Source organism: Rhinoderma darwinii, chromosome 9 (assembly GCF_050947455.1).
Source record: "Rhinoderma darwinii isolate aRhiDar2 chromosome 9, aRhiDar2.hap1, whole genome shotgun sequence".
NCBI classification, from domain to species: domain Eukaryota; kingdom Metazoa; phylum Chordata; class Amphibia; order Anura; family Rhinodermatidae; genus Rhinoderma; species Rhinoderma darwinii.
The window spans coordinates 5,194,041-5,218,232 of record NC_134695.1 but is presented as its reverse complement, the minus strand read 5'-3'; the positions used below and the strand labels follow the sequence as shown (position 1 = coordinate 5,218,232).

At 40.0% G+C, this 24,192-nt stretch overlaps 1 protein-coding gene across 1 annotated transcript in view; it reads right to left on the bottom strand.

Moving 5' to 3' along the window:
* Positions 1 to 24,192, bottom strand: part of LOC142660565 (pre-mRNA-processing factor 39-like) — an 88,793-nt gene that overhangs the window by 27,313 nt on the left and 37,288 nt on the right. Inside the window, exons 3-4 of the mRNA XM_075837188.1 lie at positions 20,018 to 20,143; positions 11,594 to 11,703 (exon numbers count right to left, since the gene is read on the bottom strand). Of these exons, the coding sequence (XP_075693303.1) occupies positions 11,594 to 11,703; positions 20,018 to 20,143 (236 nt within the window). The remainder of the gene's footprint in view (positions 1 to 11,593; positions 11,704 to 20,017; positions 20,144 to 24,192) is intronic.

Below are 24,192 nucleotides of genomic sequence, written 5' to 3'. Positions count from 1 at the left end.
AAGTCAGGTTTGAGTTTATGTAAACTGTTTAATCGCAACGCGTTTCAGCGCCGAACTGGCGCTTTCATCAGGCATAGGGATATAGGAAAAAAGACACATGTTTATATAGGGCCAGTTCAGATTAGACAATTAGTTAAAAAACCGCGAAAACCATCAGCGGGTCAAAGTTCAGATGGAACGATCTAATATAATATAAATAAAGGTTTTAATGCATAAATAAAAGAGTATAAATAATAAAAGACTGTACGTCCTATCAAGAATTGATTTTGGAACGAAGTAGATTAAAACCATGTGCAGTGTATAAAGGACCGGTATCATTCAATTACTTGAAACATTGGTTAATGTCATCGGGAGATGGGGGTGAGTAGACATGATTTTATTGATGTGTTAGTGTTAAATGTTATGTTTGGGAAGTAATACTGTATGTATGTCCCATTATCTCGGGAATAGGTTCCCTCACCAGCAACCTCTCACACTTTATTGACCTTCATCTCCAACCCCTTGTTCTCACCCTACCATCCCACCTCAAGGACTCTACACAACTAATCAGAGACTTAAACGACCTAAAGCTTGACCCTTCAATATCCCCAGTCTGTTTCTTGACAGCGGACGTAACCACACTGTACAGCAATATCCCACATGATAAAGGCATAGAAGTAGCTCACTCATTTCTTTCCCTAATCAACACTATTTCCAAACCCCAGGTTGATTTTCTAACAAACTGCATTGACTTCATTCTCAAACACAATATCTTCAGTTTTGACAGCAACTTCTACCATCAAATAAAAGGGTGTGCAATGGGAAGCCGTTTTGCACCATCCTATGCAAACCTGTATATGGGGTCCTTCGAAAAAACATACATCCATGGCGAACACCCCAACAAAAGTAACATACTATTATACAAACGGTACATCGATGACCTGTTTTTAATATGGAAGGGCACTGAGGAGGAAGCGGTGCGCTTCATCGAAACCCTAAATAAAAACAATTATGACCTAACATTTACATTCTCCCCCACATCTATAGACTTTTTAGATCTCACCATCAATTACGACAATGTCAACAATAAATTCATAACGAGAACACATTTCAAACTAGTTGATGTTAATAGCTATATTGACTTCAGAAGCGCTCACCACCGCCCCTGGTTGAAAAATATACCCTTTGGACAATTCAGGAGGATTAGGAAAAATTGCAGTACTGACAAAGATTTCAACAAAGAATGCTCAATCCTTGAAAAAAGATTCAAAGACAAAGGTTTCCCAACTAATCTTATAAAAGGCGCACGATCCAAAGCTTCAGAACTTACTCAAGTGTCCTATTTGAACCCCTCCATTAAGAATTCCAAATTAGGTACCAACAGCTCTAATCTCAACTTTATCACCACTTACAACAGAGGCAATAAAACAATTAGGAACATTCTTTCCAAGCATTGGCACATCCTTAAAAACGATCCGTACCTGAAAGACACATTATTATGTAAACCGAATATCACCTTCAGACGATCCCTGACCCTCAAAAATATTCTGGCTCCCAGCAGAGTAAGAAAACATCCCATACCTCATACAAATTTTCTTTCCAACATAAAAGGGTCATATAAATGTGGACATTTACGCTGCCTGTGCTGCAATTCCATCAGCCATAAAAAACATGATTACACATCCACAGTTACCAAAGAAACCTTCACTATACAAACTCTCCTCAACTGTGGCAGTTCCTACGTTATTTATTTATTAGAGTGCCCTTGCCAGTTACAATATATTGGAAGAACCACTCAATGTCTAAGAACCAGAGTTAACAACCATCGGTTTAATGTAAACACCGGTTACCTTAAACACAGCATTTCCCGTCATTTCCTCCAAATGCATGATTGCCAATTTAATAAAATCAAAATCACACCAATAGAACATATCAATATTGATGTCCCAAACAGATTCAGCAAGTTAAAACAAAGGGAAAACTACTGGATTTTTAAAATGAATACACTTCACCCTTTGGGTCTAAATGACATCACAGAGTCATCTTTGGACTAATCGATCTGACTGACTACGTAATAAATCATCAATGAGACACCGTTTAAGACTTCTTAAGTACTTTTTTTAAATAAATTGCAGTATTCCTTCACATCCCATCTCCAAATAGCATCCCAGTCATCACTCTATCTGGGCAATGACTATACATCACTCAATGTATATTTGCGTGTTTTTACTTATATTAAATCAAAAATTCAATTCTCCTATAAAAAAAGCACAATATGTGCCAATTGTAACCAAAACATATGTTCAAAGAATACAGGTATGGACAACCGTACCACCACTATCCTCACCCCTTAAAACTGACCAGCGTTTCCTCTAAATAAACGCCGACAAGTGACAAACTAACATATCAATTATGGCCTCTAGCCCTAATCCACATTTGATATTCCGTTTCACTCACCCCCCGCCCGATCTCCATATTTCTATTCGGTTTAGGAGAGACGTTCTTTGTTCCCGGTCCCGTCCGAGCAGTTCCACGATCTTTCGCGCAATGCGGTTCACCATGCGTTCCATTCATTGTGGAGCACCTCGGCTTCCGTAACACATCTGGTTCCCGAGGCAACGTGTAAACATTGTAACTAACATACAGTATTACTTCCCAAACATAACATTTAACACTAACACATCAATAAAATCATGTCTACTCACCCCCATCTCCCGATGACATTAACCAATGTTTCAAGTAATTGAATGATACCGGTCCTTTATACACTGCACATGGTTTTAATCTACTTCGTTCCAAAATCAATTCTTGATAGGACGTACAGTCTTTTATTATTTATACTCTTTTATTTATGCATTAAAACCTTTATTTATATTATATTAGATCGTTCCATCTGAACTTTGACCCGCTGATGGTTTTCGCGGTTTTTTAACTAATGGTCTAATCTGAACTGGCCCTATATAAACATGTGTCTTTTTTCCTGTATCCCTATGCCTGATGAAAGCGCCAGTTCGGCGCTGAAACGCGTTGCGATTAAACAGTTTACATAAACTCAAACCTGACTTCTGGATACTTACCTCGTCCACATTAAGCAGCAGCGCCGATATAGATCCATTTGTTTTACCTGCATCTCTCGTACCCAAGCGGTCACCCCGGCGACCGGCTCGGATCTGGCAGCAGCTACCCCGTGGACCCCAGCGCTGAACCTTTCCAAACCTCACGGTGAGCATATATATCTCCTCCTATTCTCACCTCAATTTCTTTGATCCACACCAAAATCAAAGGGAATTCCCCTCTTTGATCGTATCACCGGGATTCCAGTGATTTGATCAAATACCGGGGAATCCCTCTGCAGTCAGCCCTGGGGACCTACAAAGGACCCCAGGGCTGTCTGTTCCATGTGCCTGCTGTTCGGGCACACTATGTGCTGCCCGATCAGCAGCCTGTGTCATAGTGACACAGTGTAATGTATATCCCCTGATGGGATTTAAAAAAAAATAAAAAATAACAAATAAATAAATAAAAAAAGTCACAAAAAGAGTCTTTATTTTGCATTAAATACATTTCATTGCCCCTACACTAAATAAAAACAAAAAACCTATGCATATTAGGTATCTACACGACCGTAATAACCTGAAGAATTAATCTCATGGGTTATTTAGCGTGAAAGGGATAAAAATAAACCAAAAAAAAAATTCAGAGAATCGCTTTTTCCTATATTCACGGCGTAAAAAAATTTTTTTTTACCCCCAAACTGTGGGGGAAAAAATATACTATTTCTCTCGCATAAAACAAGGCCTCATACAGCCACGTCAGTGAAAAAATAAAAACTTTATGGCTGCTGAAACGCAGAGAGGCAAAAACAGAAAAATTTAGCTGGTCATTAAGGTCTTTTCAGGCCCGGTCATTAAGGGGTTAAAGGACATCAAACAGAAACAATGCGTTGTTAGGAGTCCACAGTTCCGTTTGGAGTTGAGAAATTCTGATCTTAGTTTTTGGCTAATCTATTCACCATTCAGACTTGAGAACTTTGAAGGCATGGGAGATTAGGAAATCCACAATATCAGCTCCTCTTTGATAAACAATACATATTACATTTTATTTTTTTTCAATCCTGCACTGGATAGTCTAGGATTTAAGTTCGTCCAATATGTTGGCAAACAGACCATGAAAGTTCTTGACCAGACAAGAAAGTAAATGAAAGAATCGCATTAAAAGCTAGTTACCTAAAAACTTATTTGGAGGATCTAGAGGTGACCAGTTAGATCAAAACACTGGAAGTCACAATGTTATACAGTGGATTAAAAGAAAAAAGGGATTAAAAGAAAAAAAACAACTTAAAACATCTGGAAAATCCACTTATACTAATATCACAATAAGTTTTAGGCTCGGAGCCATGACAGCTATGACGGATTTAAGAAAATACCGACGCATTGCATTGACTTACGATAGGGTTTATCAGGCTTTTTTTTTTTTATTGACGGAAAGAATAGCGTTGTAGAGTTTGATATCAAAAAGCAAATTAAAGTTTTAGCTCATTTATGACATCAGAGAGGAATTGGTGTGATACCCCTACTCAAATATAAAGAAACCTAATTAGAATAAAGTAGTTTGTGAAACAACATAATTCTTTCAATAGAAATAAAATTTGGTATGAATTTAAAGAGGCTCTGTCACCAGATTTTGCAACCCCTATCTCCTATTGCAGCAGATCGGCGCTGCAATGGAGATAAGAGTAATATTTTTTTTTTTTTAAACGAGCATTTTTGGCCAAGTTATGACCATTTTTATATTTATGTAAATGAGGCTTTCTAAAGTACAACTGGGCGTGTTTAAAGTAAAAGTACAACTGGGCGTGTATTGTGTTCGTTACATCTTGGCGTTTTTACTTCTTTTACTAGCTGGGCGTTGTGAAGAGAAGTATCATCCACTTCTCTTCACAACGCCCAGCTTCTGGCAGATCACGCTGTGACGTCACTCACTTCCTGCCCCAGGTCCTGCATCGTGTCGGACCAGCGAGGACACATCGGCACCAGAGGCTACAGTTGATTCTGCAGCAGCATCGGCATTTGCAGGTAAGTCGATGTAGCTGGGCGTTCTGAAGAGAAGTGGATGATACTTCTATACACAACGCCCAGCTAGTAAAAGAAGTAAAAACGCCCAGATGTAACAAACACAATACACGCCCAGTTGTACTTTAGAAAGCCTCATTTACATAAATATAAAAATGGTCATAACTTGACCAAAAACTTTACTCTTATCTCCATTGCAGCGCCGATCTGCTGCAATAGGAGATAGGGGTTGCAAAATCTGGTGACAGAGCCTCTTTAAGCCCCATATATTACAGCTAAATTATATAGTAAACCAGAGATTGAATTTACTATAATTTATATAATTTCCTTGTACATTATTTATATTAATGAATATTATGTTGCTAACTGTTAAACACATAATGGTATGTGAAAATATCTTTTCTGAGACATTAAAGGGATTGTCTCATGAAGACACTTTTCCATATTTTATATGCCCTATGGACATATAGACGTCATAGAAGAGGGTCTTGCACTAAGGAACCCTCTATGATCCTCACACGTTCCGAGATGATAATACGTCAATACACAAATGTGAGAGTTCTTACATTAACACTAAGAAGTTTCTGCGGAACTAAGTAGAGTACTGCCTAACGGTCCTTTTACACAGCCCGATATATGCCGGGAAACTAGCGCCAATAAGCGAGTTAGATAGTATGATCGATAATGTACGGGTACGATCGATCGTCCCCATACATTTCCATCATTTCTGCAGAACATCTCCCGGTTTATACGGGGAAATGTGCTGCCGACTATCGACCATTTTGTTGGCCGCAAAAACCAGCAGATCAGCCAATCAACGAGTGTTTGCTGATTGTTGCCCTGTTCATATAGGGCAAGCATCAGAAACAAGTGTTTATTTGAATGCTAGTTTGCCCGATCATTGTCCCGTGTACATCGCTCTTTAAAGCACTTGATGCTTTTTTGGTATACAACTTGTGCAAATGTTGCATGTTGGTCAGAACTGTATCAGCGCTTATAGCCTGCTATAAGCACAAACTGGACCACAGTCACACAAGGTTTTTTTCTAATGGATTCCGTGGAAGGTGCATAGTCCACTGCATGCCGTATGATTAAAGTAATCTTTTTAGGGGAAAATATGGTACCTCATAGAGGTTCTATATAGTGTATACATGACTAATACAGACTTATAGGTATTCTGTATGCTGCCAAACAGGCATTGCTGCATGCACAGACTCTAGGGGGTGCTTTATTGGTACCCCTGAAACCCCACAGTAAAATAATACAGATAAAGCAGTGTAGATTTATGTATGAGCCAAGTTGCAAAAAATTTTCTCATCTTCACCACCTCTGCTGTATATTGACTTTCACTATAGATGTTCCCGGGGTATAATGAAATGATCAACTGCCAATGTTTTAGTGTGTACCCACAAAGCCACATAAAACAATTATAAATGGGGGTTGTGTACCAAGGGAGTAAAAAGGGAAGAGGTAAACTATTATGGTATGTTTACACATAGCAGATATACATTGCATAAATTGCTGCAATATAAATCCTTCCCATATATATGAATGGTTTTTGTAAAAATTACATTCTGAAGAAACAAACCCACATGTATAAGATACATTTTCAGTTGCAGAAATTAACACATATCTGCCATGTGTGTTAAAAGGGGATATATTGCATTTAGTACAGGGCTCCAGGCAAAAAAAAAAAAAGAAAAACGGAAATCAAAATAGGACTCCATGATAGCCAGTGTAAAGTGAGTCCATGGCCCGACACAAATACATAGGTAAACACACACACACACACACACACACACACACACACACACACACACACACACACACACACACACACACAATGACATGCATGGACACAAAACTCGCAAATTCACGCATTCATATAAATACAATTGTGCACCCACAAAAGATAGGGACACAGACACACACAGATGCATACATATGAACACACAAACCTACAGACACACAATAATTTGGATATACACAGATGATACGCATGCACAGACACACACATAGAAACAAACATGCCCGCAATTATAGACTGGAGCCCTGTAGTGTTGTATACATTTAGGTGAATTAAGATATTACCATTCCTATTATCTTTTTCATATGCAACAAATTACTCACACCGTACCATCTGCGCAATGATTTAGTGCAGATTAGCCAGTGCAAATATTACATTTTCATTTATTTGGATTAAGCAAATTTTGGTTTTAATGACGGTAAGGCATTTATATTCCAGACTGCTTAGAATTTAACAATAGCTTTATAATTCTTAAGCTAAAATTCTAAAGTTTAACTACACTTTCAACAAACTTCTGACATGTCATAGTGATCACCGGGGGTCCGAGCACGCAGACCCCCACCGATCACTAATACGAAGAGGCAGAAGAGCTCTGGTGAGCGCTGAGCCACTTTGTTTCTGATCGGCTTTTCTCGGAAAGCCGAGCAGTTGGTGTACAGGCTCATAGACTTTCTATTGAGTCCGTTCACCGTTACCTCGGCTTTCTGAGAAAAGCCGATCAGAAACCAAGTGGCACAGCGCTCACCGGAGCTCTTCTGCCTCTTCGTATTAGTGATCGGTGGGGGTCTCCGTGCTCGGACCCCCACCGATCAAAACTTCTGACATGTCACTATGACATGTCAGAAGTTTGTTGAAAGTTTAGTTACCCTTTAACACTTTGGCTAAAGTAGTCTTGAAAAACGCCTCTACACAGCATTCAATTCCATAATAATTCTATATGAAAGAAACCTAAGGCCAGGTTCAGACATTGAATATTTGTTGCAGGGTGATTGCAACTAAGTACAGTACAATGTTAGTGAAAGGTCTTTTAACAGTCACTCACAGCAGAACATAATCCACAGCAGATTCTGCACATGCTATGAATGCTCCAATCCGCTGCTTACCCCATTTGTTGAAGAAATGCTGCAGATTTCCACAGTGGATTTCATTCATTGCAAAGTAGTGAGTGAAATCTGGGATTGTATTCCCACTGAAATCCGCGTGTAACACATATAGATTTCGTACCGGATTTATAAATGGATTTGTATTACCAGTGTAATATTTATGTGATGTGTAAACCCAGCGTATTGGCATCTTCAAACGTGACGGATTTGTTGTGAATTTTGCACTGAAAATACGCAACAAAATGCAGGTCAATGCAATTAAATTAGGGTCCTATAATTTAACATCATTAGTTTTTCAATTAGTTGGAATCGCCGTTAGTGTAAACAAAGCAGCCATTGATGTGGTTTTCTCTGGCTTTAATGTACTTCCCCACTGAAGTGAAGTGTATGGGAGAAATACCAGTAAGGAAGAGTCTACACACTGTTGACTTTTTCCATCTTGGATTTCAAAGCAAATCTGAGACTTCGGCCCCATGCACACGTGCTTTTGCGGCCGCAATTCCCCCGAAAATCCACAGGAGAATTTCGGCCCCATTCATTTCTATGGGGTCATGCACACGACCGTGGTTTCCACGGTCCGTGCATGGCCCAGTAGCCTGGACCGGAGAAAGAATGGACAGGTCTTATTACAGCCGTGTTCTGCGGTCTGGGCTCATAGAAAATAATGTGCATGGCCCGCGATTTGCGGGTGGCTCGCGGGTGACACTCCGCTGCCGGCTGACCCGAAAATCACGGCCGTGAACATGGCTACGGTCGTGTGTATGAGGCCTTACTGTGTTACATGCGGATTGTGACGCAGATTTCACACTATGCATTGCAAAGGGGGAAATGCACAAGGAAAAATGTGCAACACGCCCTTAATTCCATGTAGATTTTTTTTGCTACATGTGGATGGGGCTCTGAATACCATATCCACATGTATTGTACTGTAAATTTCTGCAGATTTTTTGTGCAGAATCCGAAATGAAAATTCACAGCAATTTCGCAGAGTGTGAGTTCATCCAAAGGGTACCCACACACATGGTAGATTTGTTGCTGATCTGCACTGAAAACCGTGAAATCCGCTGTCAACATCCGCAAAAAGAATAAGCATGCTGCGGATTTGAAAATACACAGCATTCCCTGATTTCCATGAGGAAGATATTCTGTGGCATGTGAATGTGATTTGTTTAAATCTCATCCACATGGCTAATACTGCAATCCGCAGCATTTTCTTCCCATGTGCTGGGTGCCTAAGGTTCCGATTAAGACAGGATCGGTCTCAGGCTGTGTTCACATCAGCGTCACCCTTCCGTTGATGGGTTCCACTAGACCTTTTCGTCGGAGGAACCCATCAATGGAAAGGCAAACGGAAACCATAGCTTAAATTTGCATTACCATGGACTTCAACGGTAATGCTTCCTTTGCAAATGGCTTCCGTTTGTTTCCGTTACGTAAGGTTTCCGTTTCTTTTTTACGAAAACAATAGCATAGTCAACTGCGCTATTGTTTCTGCCCAAAAAAACAAAACCTTTCCTGAACGGAAACAAACGGAAACCATTTGCAACGGAAGCATTACCATTGAAATCAATGGTATTGCAGATGGAAGCTAAGGTTTCTGTTTGCCTTTCCTTTGATGGGTTCCTCCGATGGAAAGGGCTAGAGGAACCCATCATCGGAACCTCGACGCTGATGTGAACATGCCCTTATCTGTATTCTGAGCGGAAAAGTAATGTTATTTTCTTGTAAATATGTCACACTGTATGCGACTATAAAGGGAGTACAAATTAAATGAAACAATCAAGATAGAAAATAAAGCAAAGTGAAATCTAAAGTTAATTTATTATAATACATAAATATCAAACAGAGTATTTAATTTACAATAGTAAATTAACATTGAGAATAAAATTGACGCAGTGCAGAAACTTCTCCAATAAAAAAAGGTCTTCATAATTTCTTTGAACGTGCAAAAAGGTTATCGCTACCTGTTAAAACAGAATCCAGCAGGATGCAAGCAAAAACAAGAACATCCGCACAAATGTTCCAAAATCGGAACCGTCAGCAATTTAAAGAGGTTTTCCATTGGATAGGGGATCAATCACTGAATAGGGGTCTAAACTCATGCTCCTCTTCCTACTCATCACTACCATGGTGTGAACCACCCAAATACAATGTAAGGAGCGGCAGTGCAAAACTCACCACGGTAGTGCTCGTGAGGAGGAACGGGGCTCTTGGGATTCCTATACTAATGGTCTTGGGGGTCCAGTAAATAGGGGATAAGGCCTCATGCACATGGCCGTGCCCGTAATCACGGCCCGCGATTGCGGGCACGGCTGGCCACGGGCCGTTTTTTGTGCCATGCTCCCATACAAAGTATGGGAGCACGGCCCGTAAAAAAACGAAAAGTAGGACACGCTCCATAATTCCCGGCACGGCTCTACTGAACGGACACCTATCCGTAGCGGTACGGAAAGGTGTCCACGGCCAATAGAACCGGGCGGGTGTGTAATTGCGGACCGTATTGCGGTCCACAATTAGAGTTTTTTTTACGGTCATGTGCATGGGGCCTAAATGTCTATTGTGGGAAATAATTTAAAAGATATTTTATTGTCATGACCTAAGTTTACATTCTGCATTTAGGTGTCGGCATATCTTGCTAGGATGGGAAAAGGAATATCTTTTCCTGTCCAAAAAAATTAAAGTCCTGCTATTCAGTAATCGGATATGTGAAAGCCAGAAAAAGATGATGATTATGAACATACAGAGCGTACGTACCACAGGCAGCTACTATGGGGCCCGTGGAAAAAGGGAGGGGCAATTCAGGGTAGCCCTTATCCCGTTTTCCAAAATCACAGTGAAATTATCAAACCGGTGGGGGGGCGAAAAGACATAGATGAGAACCTGGTGGGGGGACAGCACCGGATGTCTTGTGCTAGGATGGTTTGGTTGCTTGAAGCAGTACCAAAACAAGGCCACAGTTTGATTTGTGTGATGGGGCAATCCCTACCCTACAGTAGGCATAGATTCAGTCCTAAAGAAGAAAATGACAAACTTACCACTGTATTGTTAACACACACAAATTACAGTACAATGTATATGCACAACTTGTAAACACAAAAAAAAAACAACATAAAATTATCACTTTAGTACATAAAATAATTAAAAAATTAAAGAAATAGTCCAGCAAGCCCCCATCATTTTCAATATGGCTTTCCTTACTGCAGAGATTGTCAGGGTCCTTCACTACTCGGGGTGTCCCATATACATTAGACAAAGCTCGGCTGCACCCGACAATTTCGTCCAAGGATCTTATGTGTATGGGAGCCTCCCGACGGCAAATGTAGAGGAAAAGAAGGATCAGGCATGTTGGATTTAAACATGCCTGATCCTTTGTTCCCATGGCAGACAGTTATTTCATGTGCATAGCCACCTTTACACTGCAGTAAGTGCATGAAACAAAGACATGATAGAGATAAGTGAAAGTTGTATGGAAAGGATCGCTCTAGATAAAAAATTTCTTTTTATCTAAGTTTAATTACACACATTTATAAAAAAAAAAAATAACTCAATCACCTTTATTCAACCATTGATGCCTAATATAAGAAAAATATATATTTCAATATACATGCTCATAGAATTTTTTTCTCCCTTACCCTTGTAACTTCTCTGGCATATTCAGCTTCACTTTCTTCGACAAAAATAAGATATAGCTTGTCCATAAGGTGACATTCAGTGGGTTTGACTTCACAGCACGAACAAAGATCTGCACAAACCAGAAACATTAGTAATCCTGCACTGGAATGATGTAATGAATGTTTTTAAACCCTTTTGCTCAATCCTAGGCAATAATTTTTCAACAAAATGGAAATACATATATTCCTTCACTGTGAGATATATAGAAAAAAAACAAGTAAAGACGAAAAAGATTAGAAAGCAAATTCAGAGATTAAAAAATGTAATAAAAAATGAAATTATAATATATATATATATACATACACACACATACACAATATAATATATACACACAAACACACACACACACAGCTATTCACACAATATAATATATATATATATATATATATATATATATACACATATATACACATACACCACACACACACATATATATTACAATATACATAAATACAAAGTAAAAAAATGTAAGACAATTTCTAGGTTAAAAATATATATGAGAGAGAGCCTAGCTCCACTCAATACCTGACAATTGAGATGTGACTGCAGTTATCTAGCTGCCCGTGTTTTAGTTTGACAGGGGTCCAGGAAGCTGAGATATGGGGAGTTGCTTGGCTGGCTCCATACACTGTAAAGCCGGAGGCCACAGATAATTAACTTTTTTTTTTTAACAGAACAGCGTAGCCAAAAAGTCTCTAACATCATAGAAGCACCATTTTATTAGTCATGGAAGGAAAATCAAAAAAGTGTACGCCAGCTCTCCCGAGTGAGGACTCTACTAGACTACCAGCCAGATCTCAGTTTCCTGGACTAATGCGAGTGTGATATTCAGGAAGAGGACAATATTGACGGTACCTGCAATAACACTTGAATGTCTTGAGCAATCAAATGTTTAGAAATGTAGGTGACACTTTTTATTCACAGTATATATTTGGTATTGCCATTGATGACAAAATTCAGTTTCATGCCATAATGAAAATGTGAATAATTTGTCCTGTCTTTTGAACTATATATACATAACATTTTTGACAACATTGGTAGTTTAAACATGTAAGCAATATGGTATTAATAGTATTCAAGAATGTGCTTTTTGAAAGCACAAGACCATCCAAAACAGTTGACCCAAATTCTCACCCCTGCCAAGACATATAGGGGAAGATGTATTAAGACTGCGCCATTCTCAATAAAAATCAAGCTGGCGTAGAATGTGACAAATTATTAAGAGGCACACGCCTCAATAAATTTGTTGCATCTTCTCATCTGGTATAGATTTCTATTATAATTTCCACCAGCTTCTGGCGTAAATTATAGTAAACCCCGGCGCCTTTCACTAAGCCCCACCCACTTTTGAGAAACAACCCAAAAGTCTCACTTTTTTTTATTTTTGAAACTTTTGGGCGATTTGCAAAATTTCTACGCCAGAAAACTGGCGTAGAAATGTTGTTACAGTTCCCCGATAGTGGTGTAGAGAGGAGAGAATTTGGCTGCTTTTCTGCAGGCTCCTGGCCCTGAAAAGCTGTTAACCCTATGCATGAAGGAATGACTTGGAGGATGGTTACTGGATTTCTTTTCATGTCTAAAAAAATTGCAGCTGTACGAGGGTAAAAATAAGAAATGTATTTATGACTCATGGACAATGTTAAATACCCATTTTAACCAAGAAAAATAAAATCACAAGCTCAGGGAGTGCAAGAGCAGATCTCCACATTCCAAGGCTCCAATTGTGACAAGGGGAGAGGTGAAAGGGAGATGAAATGAAGTAAAAACTAAAATGTTCTGATTTAGGGTGGTCTTCGGCTTTAAGCTTTGAATTACAAAAGATTTTAAAACTTTCCTTTTTACTTCCAGGTGGCTCAGTTCTTTAGAATCGCCATCTTCAATGTAGCTGAACAAATACCAGTGTTCATGACTAAGCTCCCATTGGACAGCAGCACCCCCCCCCCCCCAGCTTGCTCAGTTTTTAAACAAAGTCATACTGGAGAGAATAATGATCTGTCCTGTGAGATTCAGTCCCTCCATGCATTCTACGAACAAACAGCCTTTACTTTGACGCACATAAGCAGAATTTTAGCAATTAGAGTGAATTCACACCTGGCAGATTTGTTGCAGAAATTTCTGCAAATGAAAATTAGCTCCATTCATCTGAATGGGGTTGTTTTTCAGCAAGCACATGAATTTCTGCAAGCTTTATTCAGATGAATGGGACAGTCGCGGAAATTTCAGCAACAACTTTCCCGACTATACCCTTAAAGGGGTTATCCAGGATGAGTTTTTTTTTTTTTATTATTATTATGTGCTGGAAATGAAATAAATAAACCAAAAAAAGCAATACTTTCCTATCCTTTCCCCCAGCGATCCAGTTCTGTCGCTCCGATGGAACTCCCGGTGGTTGTTTACATGTATGTAGCTTGTGACCGCGGCAGCCAATCAGAGGGCTCAGCGGGGCTCACTGGTGACTAATCTTATTTCTGGCATAATGCCAGAAATACAATATATGGCCGCTGAGCCCCACTAAGTCCTCTAATTAGCTGCAGTGGTCACATGCTACATGCACAAAAACAACCACTGGCACTGCCACCGGAGCATCAGTGCTGGATCGCCGGGGACAGGGATAGGTAAGTATTTCTTTTTTATTTATTACATTTCCAGCCCCTAATAAAAAAAATCACATTATGGATAACCCCTTTAAAGGGTGACTGCACTTTCAGAAAACTTTTGATATGTCATAAAGACATATAAGAAATTTGGATTTGTGGGGTCTGGGTGCTGAGACCACCATCGTCGCTGAAACAAAAAGGTGTAGTAGCTCTCAGTAGAGCTCCCTGCATCTTCGGGCTGTGATCGGCGCTCCATGTTGGGCTGAAGACAGCAGAGCGCCGATTACAGCCAAAGGTTCATAGCGCACAGCTGAGCGCTTCATCACCTTTATTTTAGCGGCAGTGGTATCTCAGCACCCGGACCTCCACCGATCCAAATTTTTGATAAGTCTCTATGACAAATCAAAAGCTTTCTGAAAGTGCTGTCACTCTTCAAGGTCCGAAGCTCCCCGCTGCCCAACATTCACCAGGCAAAGAACAAAACTAGGGGATGCAATATGCCTCAGTGTGGGCTGTGTGGGAAAGATGGCAGCTCTAAATGCTGGTCTACCAGTGTCTGTCCCATAGTCAGTATTAGATCATTGGCTGAATTCCTGGTAATTCAGCCTTTTTGCCTGGCACCAGATTGCCGGGAATTCGAGACTATTGAGTTATATATAAAAAGACATTTACTGTATTGCAAAAGGGTCAGTGAAAAGCCAAACAAATACATAAAAGTGAATTATGAAGAAATAAAAGCTGGGTAGTCTCATAAATAATAAGCAAGACCAGCCCAGCTTTAAATTATTCAAAATAGCAGCAATTACTGTTCTACGTCAGTAAATCGCAAAAAATCCAACAATAATTTATAACACATTCATAAAAATGTCTCCCTTGACTCAATTCACACAGGGCTATGAACAGTTTGGACCCAGCAGAGGGAGGGGAAAAAACCCCACAAAAAACGTGATCTTTCAAGAGCTGTTCTTGTTTTCAGTTTAATACGTATAGACTGCAAATACAGCCATATAAACAATCCCCTGTGAAGATACACATACAAAAAGGTACATATACACACACAAATGTATACACCGAGAACATAACATTTGGAGATGAGAAAGCTAGCACTGTGCTCTAAGGCTCTATTCACATATGCTCCATATGAAGCCTCCTTTGCAGTTTCCGTTATGTTTTGTGGACTAAATAGTGTAGCAGGCAGCAATATTGTTCCAGGCAAAATGAAGGAAACCTGAAGGAAATAATTAAAGTCAATGGGTTCTGGCGGGCACCTCACATGACGGATATGACACTATTGTTTTTTATGTTATTTTGTTGCTCTGATGGAGCAGAATGACGGAAAAGCTAGCACAGATGTGTACAGAGCCCTATAGACGAGAGGATTGGACAGAGCACTCATACAGGAGTGCTGCTGACTGACCCTGAGGAAAGCATCGTAGTCTGTGTGGCTGTCTTTCCCTGGGGCATGAGATTCACAGCAGGCACATGGGTTAGAGGATGAGTCAGAAATCAGCAGATTGAAAATATAGTGACACCCAAAGGAGGAAAAATCCCAAGTAAATAAAAAATTCTAAGTAACAGTCAAGACAGATAATATATGCAGGCTCTATACTGTAAGGAGGAGAATGTTGTGGTGAATTTAACTGACTTTTTTGATTATATTATCTTAAGACTATATCGACAATATATATACACACACACACACACACACACACGCACGCACGCACGCACGCACGCACGCACACAAGGCCTATTTGTTTTTTTCTAAGGGTTATGGAAAGTGCGTCACTATAAGGAATTCCATGAAGTGTGACAATACAGTAGGTGTATAGGGGGTAAATATATAACTATGGTTACTTAGTAATACAATAATATTAATCTGTATTTTAAGAAACAATGTGTCTCAGCATTTTGCCCTTCCATACAACAATGTGCCGATCAATGATGGTCTTCCAAGTGGCTGTTTTCTTATGGCAGCTTTAAGCAAATGTTCTACATTAGGAAAGGGATTATACAGCAAAAAGCAGAAACCCCGTCGGAATCCGCGCCAAAAAATGGGCGAAATCGCCCCCTATTGATTTCAATGGGAGGAAAAGGAGCTTTTTTCCGGACGGCTTATGGCCGATCACGGGGAAAGAAAGCAGAATGTCCTTTTTTACTGCGGCTCCTGCCTCTGACCTCCCATTGAATCAATGTGAGGCATTAAAAAACCTGTGGTGCTCGTTTATGAACTTTTTCTGCCCGGGGTCCTTGCATTAGCTTCAACGGCCGTGGACGAAAAACGCTGTGAAAAAACACGGAAAAATACGTGCAAGCAGTTCAAAGTCAGATTTTTTTATTTGCCTGCAAAAAAACTCTGTGTGAACAGGGCCATATAACTACAGGGAAACTTCTTGGAGACGACCAACCAAAACTGCATTGACAAATACTTCACTGTATTTGACGCGTTCGTGCTGAAAAATGTGTAAAAAACGCTTGATTTAAGCTTCCCATTGACATTAATGGGGAAAACCGCCATTAGTGTACAAGACGCGGTTTTTACACTTTGTGTAAAAAAAGAAGCGTCAGGTCAATTCTTTGGCGTGTAAAATGTGCCTAATTCCCATGGTCAATGGCAGTCCTAATTACGCGCCAAAAAACGCGCACAAAACACAACAAAAATGCCTGTAGTTTAAATAGTGCTTTACAAGAATGCTAGTGTTTTTGGCACGTTCGTTTTTTTTTTAACACTATGTGAACAAGGACTAAGAGAAAAGAGGTAAACTGAAGTCAAATTCACGGTCATCAGTTGGGGTTTTTTTGTCATTGGAGAAAGTCTACAGTGGCAATACATGGTTGTGAACAGAGACTGTATTATGCTGATGGCACTGAGCACAACACCCACAGGGAATTTGATTTCCCTGCACCAGCTTTTACTTTTTTTGCCAATTTGCTCCAGACTGTAAAGGAAAAAGGTATATAATAGTGAATTGCTGTAGATGCACCAAAGGTGAACCCTTGCTTTTAATTTCTTGTCATCTTCTTTCTTTCGGCCCCACTGAAAGGTAACACTGCTTTTTCTGTGAACGCCAGCAGTCATCCTGAGGCAGGACTTCGGAGGGGCGATCTTGCTATAAAGCGATGTGGGTCCTTTTAGTGGACTCTCAGTTGTTGTTGCTCTTCTCTGGACTCTATCTTCAGAGCGCTCACATTGGCCAGAGTGTACATTTAAATATATTGACATTTGGGGCACACATTCTTATCAAAAGCATTTTAGAGAATTGCAGTGAAACAGTCAAAAATACATTTGAGAGATATTTTGGATTATTGATGAGTTATACTCTGTGGTGTATTTCATAGCCTATTAGTTTATAAACTATTTATCTAAATAATATGTATACGAACACGCATTTTAATACACTTTATGATATAAAATACAGTATGTTAAAATTCATTATCCCATGTAGGTGTAATTTTGGTTCTCCTCACCTAGAATACACTAAATGAAGAAAACATCTACAGACTTTGCTTGCATCAATATAAAATTTCTTTACATGACATAATGTAAACCTTCACTTATAGGGACTAAAACAGGCAGATACAGAAGAAAGGTCTTTTGCAATATATTGTACCTAACAGTACGCATTTACTGAATACTCTGCGTTCCACCCAAAAAATTGGAGTAAGGAGTTGTTGTTGATGTCAGCAAAATGGGGTTGTTGGCCAATATCTCCCCTCTCGTTACACTGAAGGTGTCTACAAGAGCATGCAGTCACATGGAATAGAACATGGGCTATTAACCAGATTTTTTTTTTCTGTGCCATGGACCCCTTTGGCAGTCTAGTGAAATTTATGGACTACTGTCCAAATAATGTTTTTCATTTTGAGTGTACCTGACATTTTGAGATATCTGCAACACCTGTATTGTGACATGAAAATGCTTGAAAGGTTCACCAAAATATACTTATTTTTTTGTAAATCTCAGTGGACGCTTATTAGGTACACCTACATGTTAATAGAAGTCTCTAATAAGTCAATTATTTCAAAGCAACGCAATGAATAGATGGTGTTATGGCTGGGGTTGTTCAGGAGCAGCCACACATTTTGTTCTAGCACAAATCTGAAGTTGCCTCCACGGATTAAATGAATTTTTCAGCACCAGTACTGAAGAGGAATCAGGCAGCATGTGTACAAACATGGAGAGCCCTATTTGGGATCCATCCTTATAGTGGGAACATAGTGACTTTCATCTTTCCTGTGCTCTCCTAAAGTAATGTCTTTGGAAAAGTTGGAATCACATAGCATATCTGTAGTGCTCTCCATTTGGTACCACTATTCTGGAGTAAAGATGGCCAAGACCGCAAGATATTCCAGCACCTAGAGTGTGTACTGATCAGGTACATGGTCTTGCCTAAGCTCAGAGATGCCCATCTGACCCTTGGCAATCCTCAATAGGCAGATATAAAGGAGGACACAACAGACTGCTCTTGTCTTGGGGCATCTTGAATTCCTGAGGTCTGTTCTGCCTTTCCCACATATGGACAGTAACTTGGGAGTGTGCTTTACATTTTTTCTCACTCTCTACTTGTCAATCATAAACTATGGGACAGATTTATTAAGACTGGCGTTTCATACGCCAGTCTCAATATAAAGATCAATGGAGTAAGATGCGCCTTAACTATTAAGTGGCGCACCTCTGGAAGTCCATGTGCCTGAAAGGATATCTACAGACGCTATGAGCTGGTGCAGATTTCCGCCACTTTCTGGTGTAAATTGCAGTAAATTTGTTGGGTCGCAACAGGCCCCCTTCCCCCTTTCAATAAACCCTGCTTACTTCTCGGAAGAGTGGAAAATACGCCACAAATCCGGCGTAGAGTGCTTAATAAATCTGCCTCTATGTCTTTTTACCTGTCCCCAGTATGCAACGGGGAAAAAAAACTAAAAAAAAAAATTGCGTGACCAAGTCCTCAATTTGTGTAAAAAAAAAACCTTCAATTTCTACACTATGCAGATGGTATGGCTAATTTTTTTTAGCATAAGTTACTTCATTCTGGCTTGTAGTAGTGGAGATGCATTTATGTGAGGAACTTTTGTTTGTCACATAGGACACATCTTAGACTTCGTTCCCATCTGTGCCGGGGTCCCGTTCCGACGAAGCTTTCCGTCAGAAAGGAACCCTGACTGGCGCAAATGTTTTCCCTTTGTCTCCGTTGTGCAAGTGTTCCGTAATTTTGACGGAAGCAATACCGTAGTCGACTACGCTATTCAGTCTGTCAAACCAACGTAACCCCTGCACAACGAAGACCATTTGCACCGGATCCGTCACCATTGAAATCAATGATGATGCAAACGGAAACCTATGGTTATGCGTTTGTTTCAGTCAGGGTTCTGTTCTGACGGAAAGCTCAGACGGAACACCTGAATGGAGCCTCGATGCTGATGTGAATGAAGCCTTAATTAACTATGTGATGTTATGTCAATATGGAACAACCTGCTAAATCCACGCTATGAAAAATGAAGTCTGTTCTGAGGGAAATTAATGGAAGGACCGTACCCCCAATATTAGAAAGGTGTACATGATAAAGTGGCAATTAAGTATATGTCATCTTATTTGCTCTACTACCAATATTTGGTTGCGCCTTTAAATGGGAATAATGAAAGAAGCTCATGGAAATCATTAAATTGTCAAATAGCTTATATTTCACAAAAGATTTACTAAACGTAATCTGTGCCTCTGAGGTAGACCAACAAATGGAATTCACCTTTGCACAATAAGAATACAAATAACTCCCCGACTTGTGACACACATACCTTTTCAGCCTCTTCAGAACTGCCAAGACGCTCCTCTATGTCTGTATACTTCCTCCAATAGATATGAGAAAGTGGGAAACACATGAGGAAGGCATCGTAAGCTTTCCTACAGGCTGCCAGGTTTTTCTGTGGAAGTTATTGACAAATAGCTATGTAAAGCAATGTTTTACAAGCATAAACGCATAATTAATGGAACGAAATAATGTTGCATGAAAATAAACACAAAACTAACACCAAGAGAAAACTAATGCCATCTCACACAATACATCACAAGCAGAAAAATAAAAAAATAAACAAGAAACTCGTATTTGTAGTGTATGCAGTAATTTAGATAAAAATGTATAGTCTAAAACACAATACATTCAGACTGCAGCAAAAAACAAACAAAAAACAAAACATGCCAGAAGCGGTGAGACATTGCTATTCTGCTATTCAGGAAGTTAAAGAGGCTCTGTCACCAGATTATAAATGCTCTATCTCCTACATAATCTGATTGGCGCTGTAATGTAGATAACAGCAGTGGTTTTTATTTAGAAAAACGATCATTTTTGAGCAAGTTATGAGCTAGTTTAGATTTATGCTAATGAGTTTCTCAATGGACAACTGGGCGTGTTTTTACTTTTTACCAACTGGGTGTTGTACAGAGGAGTGTATGACGCTGACCAATCAGTGATCAATCAGCGTCATACACTTCTCATTGTTCCAGCCCAGCATGATCCACAGCACAGTGAGATTGTGCAGTGAAAGAAGTAAACACGCCCAGTTGCTAAAAACACAATACACGCCCAGTTGGAAATAAGAGAAAACACGCCCAGTTGTCCATTAGAAAGGCTCATTTACATAAATATAAAATTGCTCATAACTTGGCCAAAAATGATCGTTTTTAAAAAAAACAAAAAAAACTTTACTGTTATCTACATTGCAGCGCCGATCACATGCAATAGGAGATAGGGATTTGAGAATATGGTGACAGAGCCTCTTTAACTAGTTTAACTTACATAACTTATTTTGAGCCTTTAGGACCAGGCACTGTTTAGCCATTTTTAGCACGAGTTAGTTAAATGGCTAAAACTTTTTTATTTGTTGGGCTAGCGACCTAATTTTTGTCGTTTTTTTTTGTAGACAATGCAGGATTCTTTTCTAACTCCTTAACCCCTTCCCGCTCCTGGACGTACTATTAGGTCATGTTAGCTGTATAGTTTGCGCTCCATGACCTAATAGTACGTCACGGGAGTAACGGCCGTTTCGACCGTCTTCCCGACATATACAGGAGCTGTGGAAATATATAACCCCAGGATCTCTTGTGTACCTGTGTGTGTACTGGGGTTATATATTTCCAATATTGTGGGATTCTCGTCCCTACCTTACTAGCACCACGCTAATAGATTGAGGAGTGCATCCCAATATCTATTTTTTATTACATACAGGAGCTGTGACAGCTGCTGTCTCGTACAGCAGTGGCCGCAGCTCCTACAGCGGGGACCGTTCAATAGTGATCGCGGCTTTTTAGGGGTTAAGCTACCATCGCCGGCCTGCTACACGATAGCGGTCGGCGATGGTGACTATGGCAATGGCGTCTGGCTATGCCATCGACGGAAGCCTAGTGGGTCCTGAGAAAGTCAGGACCCACTATGCTTGCTGTCAGTGAGTAGCTGACAGCTCTAATACACTGCACTACGCATGTAGTGCAGTGTATTAGAATAGCAATCAGGGCCTCCTGCCCTCAAGTCCCCTAGTGGGACAAAGTAATAAAGTAAAAAAAAGATGTGTAAAAATAAGAAAATAAAAGTTTTAAAAGTAATAAAAGTAAAAATCCCCCTTTTTCCCTTATCAGTCCTTTATCATTAATAAAAATATATAAACAAATAAACTATACATAATTGGTATCGCCGCGTCCGTAACAGCCTGAACTACAAAATTATTTCGTTATTTATCCCGCACGGTGAACGCCGTAAAAGAAAATCATAATAAACCGTACCAAAATCACAATTGTTTGGTCACTTCACCTCCCAAAAAATGGAATAAAAAGAGATCAAAAAGTCGCATGTACCTAAAAATGCTAATGTTTGAAACTACAGTTCGTTACGCAAAAAATAAGTCCTCGCACGGCTTTCTTGATGGAAAAATAAAAAAGTTCTGGCTCTTAGACCATGGTAACACAAAAAGTAATTGATTTTTTACAAGTATTTTTATTGTGCAAACACCATAAAACATAAAAAAAACTATAAACATCTGGTATCGACGTAATCGTATCGCCCCGCAGAATAAAGTGAATATGTTATTTATAGCGCACGGTGAACGCTATAAAATAAATAGAATAAAAAAACAATAGCAGAATTGCGGTTTTTTAGTCACCACGCCACTTAAAAATAGAATAAAAACGGATCAAAAAGCTGCATGCACCCCATAAAAACTACAATGAATTCCTCAAGGGGTCTAGTTTCCAAAATGGGGTCACTTTTGGGGTGTTTCCACTGTTTTGGCACCACAAGACCTCTTCAAACCGGACATGGTGCCTAATAAAAAAAAAGAGGCCTCAAAATCCACTAGGTGATCCTTTGCTTCGAAGGCCGGTGCTTCAGTCCATTACCGCACTAGGGCCACATGTGGGATATTTCTCAAAACTGCAGAATCTGGGCAATAAATATTAAGTTGCGTTTCTCTGGTAAAATCTTTTGTGTTATAGAAAAAAATGTTATAAAAAGGATTTTCTGACAAAAATAAATAAATATGTAAATTTCACCTCTACTTTGCTCTAAATTCCTGTGAAACACCTAAAGGGTTAATAAACTTTCTATATGCTGTTGTGAACACTTTGAGGGGTCTAGTTTCTAAAATGGTGTGTTTCATAGGGGTGTCTAATATATATAGGCCCCTCAAAGCAACTTCAGAACTGAACTGGAACCTAAAAAAAAATAAAAATGTGGCAATACTTCACTTCTCCTAATGAGCAGCGCCCACTCCGATATGACCCCAGTTTTGACCGTTTGTATAAACGGAGACCCCTATTAGACCGTTTCAGTGCCCGGTTTTCCCAAGCATACACCCCCAAGAAGTGTATTTCTATTGAGGAGTCCTTGGTACATTTTAAAGGGAGGCTTCAATTCCGCCAGTACCTGCCTGGTAAGAGGGCAAGGTATGGTGTGAAGATGTATAAGCTGTGCGAGAGTGCATCAGGGTAAACCTACAAATTTAGGATATATAAAAGGGAAGGACACCAGTATTCAGACCCCAGAATACCCCCCCTTACTGGGAGTTAATGCAAAAAATGTGTGGGATTTGGTGCCCCCACTGCTGGACCAGGGTTAACACCTCTACCTGGATAATTTTTATACTAGCTTCCCACTCTTCAATTGCCTGGCTTCCAGAAGTACTGCGGCATTGCTAGAAGAAATCTGAGAGACCTCCCTAAGACTCTGCTTGGGCAAACAAGAAGGGGTGAGACCAGGGCACAATCTAGCAGCAACATATTGTGTGTCAAGTACAAGGACAAGAGAGATGTCCTTGTATTGACAACACTACATGGCCACACCAGTACCCATGTACCAGTACGAGGTACCAGTACAGAGACCCCCAAACCAGACTGCATCCTGGACTACAATAGGTACATGGGAGGGGTGGACTTGTCAGATCAAGTCCTGAAACCCTACAGCGCCATGCGGAAAACGAGGGTGTGGTATAAGAAGCTGGCCGTGCACATCATACAGATGGCATTGTACAATGCGTACGTGCTACATCGATGTACAGGCCAGAGGGGAACTTTCCTGGAATTTCAAGAGGTGGTTATCAAGAAACTCATTTTTAGGGACCAAGAAGCCCCCCTTCTGGAAGCGAGGCCACACACATCGTACCAGGGCAACACTTTCCAGGAGAAGCTCCCCAAACTGGCAAGAAGGGAAAAAGTCAAAAGAGGTACAAAGTCTGCTATAATAGGGGGATAAGGGAGGACACAATATATTAATGTGACCCGTGTCCCGAAAAACCAGGGCTCTGTATGAAAGAGTGTTTTAAAATGTATCATACATCCCTTGATTTTTAATCTACCCCAGTTTTACTTACCCTGATGCACTCCGCACAGCTTATCCCCCCTCGCCTTTCCCTTCTGAGCCCTGCTGTTTGCCCAGGCAGCTGATAACAGCCACATTGACGGTATTGCCATACCCTGGAGAACCCAC